Source organism: Ailuropoda melanoleuca, chromosome 8 (genome assembly GCF_002007445.2).
Source record: "Ailuropoda melanoleuca isolate Jingjing chromosome 8, ASM200744v2, whole genome shotgun sequence".
In the NCBI taxonomy this organism is placed as follows: Eukaryota; Metazoa; Chordata; class Mammalia; order Carnivora; family Ursidae; genus Ailuropoda; species Ailuropoda melanoleuca.
The window spans coordinates 128,253,021-128,258,082 of NC_048225.1; the positions used below are offsets into that span (position 1 = coordinate 128,253,021).

At 59.9% G+C, this 5,062-nt stretch overlaps 1 protein-coding gene across 2 annotated transcripts in view; it reads right to left on the minus strand.

Annotated features, from left to right (window-relative positions):
• Positions 1 to 3,002: 3,002 nt before the first annotated feature.
• Positions 3,003 to 5,062, minus strand: part of EFNA3 (ephrin A3) — a 9,000-nt gene continuing 6,940 nt past the window's right edge. The window contains exons 3-5 of one of the 2 annotated variants that reach the window (XM_034667511.1): positions 4,441 to 4,506; positions 4,186 to 4,263; positions 3,003 to 3,971 (exon numbers count right to left, since the gene is read on the minus strand). In XM_034667511.1, the coding sequence (XP_034523402.1) occupies positions 3,841 to 3,971; positions 4,186 to 4,263; positions 4,441 to 4,506 (275 nt within the window). In that variant the 3' untranslated portion in view covers positions 3,003 to 3,840. The remainder of the gene's footprint in view (positions 3,972 to 4,185; positions 4,264 to 4,440; positions 4,507 to 5,062) is intronic. The other variant, XM_034667513.1, reaches the window with a different exon arrangement.

A 5,062-nucleotide genomic window follows, 5' to 3' on the forward strand; every position in this document is an offset into this window, starting at 1 on the left:
CTACGGGGGAAATGGTCCTTTCTCGCTAGCCACTGCTTGGGCTGGTTTAAGAGGTTTCAAGTATCAGCCTCGGATCCCTGGGAAGTTGTCAGTCTCTTCTGGGGCCTGGCAGCACGGGGGAGGGGACGGGAGCTCAGGACACGGGAGTCCCAGTGCTCTGCCTTGTGTCTGCATGGCTGGCGAGTCACTCACCCTTCTGAGCTTTAGTTTTCCTGTCCTTTGGTTTTTTTCTTTTTTCTTTTATTTTTTTTTAATTTATGTGACAGAGAGACAGCCAGCGAGAGAGGGAACACAGCAGGGGAGCGGGAGAGGAAGAAGCAGGCTCCCAGCGGAGGAGCCCGATGTGGGACTAGATCCCGGAACACCGGGATCACGCCCTGAGCCAAAGGCAGACGCTTAACGACTGCGCCACCCAGGCGCCCCTAGTTTTTTTTCTTTTTTAAAGTGTATTTATTTAAGTCATCTCTACACCCAACGTGGGACTCAAACCCATGATCCTGACCTCAAGAATCGCGTGCTCCTCTGACTGAGCTGGCCAGGTGCCCCTAGTTTTCCTCCCCTTAAAATGTGGGGTTCAGACTGGTTCACCCAATCCAGATTGGAGGTCCTTTGATGTCTTTCTCTCCAGACGCCATGTGACTTGGTGGAGAGGGTGGTGGGAGGCAATCAGGATGTGTGGGAAGCAGTTCCAGGAGGTGGTAAAAGTTCCAGTGGGCAGAGCGTGGCAACAGTCAGACCCACATTGAATGCCAGCCTTGCCAGGCCCTGTCCCATGTGCCAGGCCCCTGTGACCCTAACCCAGGGACGTGGCCTTTTAAACCCTCAGGCTTCCCATCTGTGCTTTGGGGATGGGGAGGCTTCCAAGGGCACGGTGCTCCCAGCACGCGGAAAACACCTGGGTGCAGTGCCTGGTACACAGTAGGTGCTCAAATGGTTCTGCTTCCTGCCCCCCAGGGCCCGGCCCTCTGTCTGGACTGCTCGATTATTTTCTAAACATTTTTTTAATTTTGGAGGCACCTGGGTGGCTCAGTGAAGCATCTGCCTTTGGCTCAGGTCGTGGTCCCAGGGCCCTGGGATCGAGCCCCACATCGGGCTCCCTGCTCAGCGGGGAGTCTGCTTCTCTCTCGGCCTGCCGCTCTGCCTACTTGTGTTCTCTCTCTGTCAAATAAATTAATAAAATCTGATTTTATTAATTTATTTGAGGGGGGAAGAACACGAGCTTGGGGGAGGGGCAGAAAGAGAGGGAGGGGCAGAGGGAGAGGGAGATCCCCAGCTGAGCAGGGAACCTGATGTGGAGCTGGATCCAGGACCCTGGGACCATGACCCCAGCTGAAGGCAGACACTTAACCGACTGAGCCACCCAGGCGCTGCGGGATTGCCGGATTTTGAACCTACTAAGCGCGTGCCCCCAAGCATGCCAGCCCCTGTCCCATGTGGCCCTGGAATGTGAGGAGCCTGCAGCTTAGGCCCACTGTTTTGGCTCCTTCAAGACCTTCCCTACTTTCCCCAGTTGGACCCCCCGCTGTGTGCACCCCCCCCCCTTCCCAGCAGCCTCTTTCCTGTCTCCAGACAGGAAGGTGCGTTTCCCTGGGTGTTCCCACAGCCCCCAGGCATTTAGCCATAGAGCACTTGGTTATAGGGTCCTGCCCGTGTGTGTTACTGGTTCCTCTTCACATATCGACACATGCTATATGAGCTTATGTGAGGGCAGAGACTGTCTTTGCATCCCCAGTACCCAGGCCAGAGCCTGGCACTCAGCAGGTGCTCAGGAGGTCGCTGGAATCCACAAAGGACTGGAATGGATGAGCCTACCTCTTCAGTCTCATCTCTGGTGGGGAGCCTCAGACTGGTCGCCTGGCTGCCCTGGTTCTTTCCCCACACGTCTCCCTGCTCTGCCAGTGGGAAACCTACCCATGTGCCACGGTCCAGCTGAAATTCCATTTCTCATATTTTATGGGTGCAGAGTGGGGAGAAGACCTAGTCCCTGCCGCCAGGGAGGGCTCATTCTCGGGATGCTGCTGGCAGGAGCCACAGGGGCAGAGGAGGGGCCCTCAGCCAGGTCCCAGCCTGCCCAGTTAGAGAACTGGGGTGGGATGGGGTCCCAAGGGTGCACAGCTTGGCCATAAGGCCCCAAGTCCCTGGCAGGTTTTGGCTCCTGTTGTCACCCCCTCCCTCCACAGTGCTGCCTGCACAAGCCTGACCCCACCCGGCCTGGCGGGGCCATGTGACCTCTCTGCTTTGCCTGATAGCCGCAGGGCGCTGGAGTTCCGTGGGACCCCGGCCCCAGCATGCTCTCAGCGCTTGGGCCATAATGGTTTAAAAGAATAAAATAAAATTACAAAGGATTATAAAGGAAACCAATTACATGGAAACAGTTATCAAAACATTTACATTTTTCGGTGTAGTAATAGATAGGCTTCTTTATTAACACATTAAAAACAAGGACGGTCTAACAACTATGGTCCTTTCAAAGTAGTGATGAGAACACATGGTGTTTGAGAGACCTTCAGAAACGGCAGTGGAGCCTGAAAGCATCTGTGATTTCTGTTGGTTACAAAGACACAGGCCCTCTTGGCTTGTTGCCCAAGTACATAAGAGAATGTTTAATTTCAGTTACCGGTATGTGAAAACAAAGATGTGATTTTTTTTTTCCCTATCTAGGTTCGCAACTCCCCTGAAACCCATAGACTCCAATCAAGACCCGGATTGCAGAGTGGAACCAACGCGAAGCAGGGAGGAACCATCCTGAGCTGGGTGTGTCCTCAGCTATGGCATCCTCGCACTGGCCCTTAGACACCTGTAGCCCAGCTCAAACCTCTGAGGGGAAATGTGAGCCTCCTGGAGGGTGAATGATTTGCCCAAAGGCTGCCAGGCCCAGCTGGAAGCCCCTGTGGCCCCCGCCACACAGAGCTGTCTCCTTAAGGGAGACTGAGCCACAGAAGGTGCTCCGCAGGCCCTTCCACCCTAGTCTGCCCCCCCCCCCCCCGGCCCGGGGNCGGGAGGATGGGTGGGGCCACAGAGGGTGGGCGGGGCAAGGTCGTGGGATTTGGGTCCCGGCTCAGGGCTGGAGGGGAGGGGGCGTTGTTGTCTCACGGTCTCCAAAAGTGTCTGTGCGTTGCATAGGTCTTGTCTTCACAGAAGACACAAGAGGGGCCAGGGGGTCCCCCAGTGGGGGGCCTAGCCTGGTGGGGAAGGGGTCTGAAGCTGGAAGGGGATGTCAAGGAAGGTCGGGGAGTTAAGGAGGGGGAGGGAGTCTGTCCGTCTGTACATTATATATAGAGATATAGAGTCTGTACATGCCTGCTGGCACCCCAATGCCCACCCCTGTCACCCTTGTCCACTGCCCGCCCCCACCAGGGGTGTCTACTTGTAAACTTGGATTCAATCCAAACCACAATCCTGGGAGCAGGAGTGGGAGGAGGACGTGCTTATTGCTGTAAACAGGGGAGGGGGGCAGTGGGCCACCCCCTCGCCCATCTAGTCCCCTCCCTGTGTTCCGCCCCTAGAAGAGAATGATGGGGGTGCCTCCCACGCTTGGATCTGCTCTCTCTGGGGCATATTCGTCTCCGGGGTGACAACAGGGGAAGGTACCAGGAGTCAGAGAAAGGTACCAGAGCCACAAGGCCACCTGGGACCCGTGGCTGTCCCTGCGTCTGGTCCACTACAGTGCCCTACGTGGGGAGAGAGGGGGCAAAGGGGACGGGCACAGATGAAGGTGCAGACCCCGCTTCCAGCCATCGGAGGAGGGGTCTAGGCCCCACAGCTAGGCTTCCCTCGGAGAGGTCAAAGTCTCCCTGCCCTTTCCCAGCCCCACGTCTCCCCGCCTAGGCAGCGGCAGAGCTAGGAGGCCAAGAGTATCATGAGGAAGAAGGCGATGCCCACCGCCAGGGGCAGGTGTTCCCTCTTGGGGCTGGTCCCGCTGATGCTCTTCTCAAGCTTGGGCACCTGGGGACTCTCTCCCTCAAAGTCTTCTGTGGGCAGATGAATAGAGACACTGGTGAGGGCTGGGCTGTGCGCGAGGGCAGGGCACGCGGCAGCGGCAGCAGCAGTGGAGCCGGGACGTGACCACCCACGGGGGGGTATAGGAGGGATCCGTGCCCCCGGGAAGGCATGCGAGGTGAGCAGGCACCTGGGAGGGGGCTGCGGTTCCAGCAGTGGCCACCAGAGGGCGCTGCGCAGACTCACCCAGCACGTTGATCTTCACATGGGGGCCCATGGTGAACTGGGGGAGGGTGGGGGCCGGCTTCTCCCCGGAGTGCGATGCTGCGGGGCGGGGTGCGAGTGGGAGAGAGGAGGGGAGAGTCAGGGCCAGGATCCCCCCCCGCTACAGCTGGGGAGCGAGTCCCCGCTCCTGTGCCCCCCCTCCGCCCCCGGGAGCCAGGGGAGCCCCAAAGCAGGGAGCCGAGGACACGGTCGCGGCTGGGCGCCGACGGCACTCACTGGAGGCGCAGCAGACGAACACCTTCATCCTCAGACACTTCCAGTGCAGGCTGTGGGTGGGCGTGGCTGGGGACGAGACGGGGCCTGAGCTGCGTTCTCCCGCTCCGCGCCCCTCCGCGTCGCCCCCGGCCCGGGCAGCGGCTCCGCGGCTCCCCGGCCCTTGATCGCGGGCCACGGTGCCCCGCCGTCAGCCCGAGAAGCCCCTTTGGTCCCAGCGCTCACAAACCCTGAGCCCTGAGGTCTCAGTCCCGGGGCATCCCTCACGGAAGCAGTGACCCTGACCCAAACGTCGGGCTGTCACCAACCTTCTCTCAGCCTCAGACGCCGTCTGAGCCGAAGCCCTAAGGCCGCCAGGCCCCACGCGGCATCCCGGGTGTCGTGCCCAGCGACGCCGACCACGCGGCAGCCACGTGGCCCCGCCCCGGCCCCCAAGGACCCCNCCCTCACGGAAGCAGTGACCCTGACCCAAACGTCGGGCTGTCACCAACCTTCTCTCAGCCTCAGACGCCGTCTGAGCCGAAGCCCTAAGGCCGCCAGGCCCCACGCGGCATCCCGGGTGTCGTGCCCAGCGACGCCGACCACGCGGCAGCCACGTGGCCCCGCCCCGGCCCCCAAGGACCCC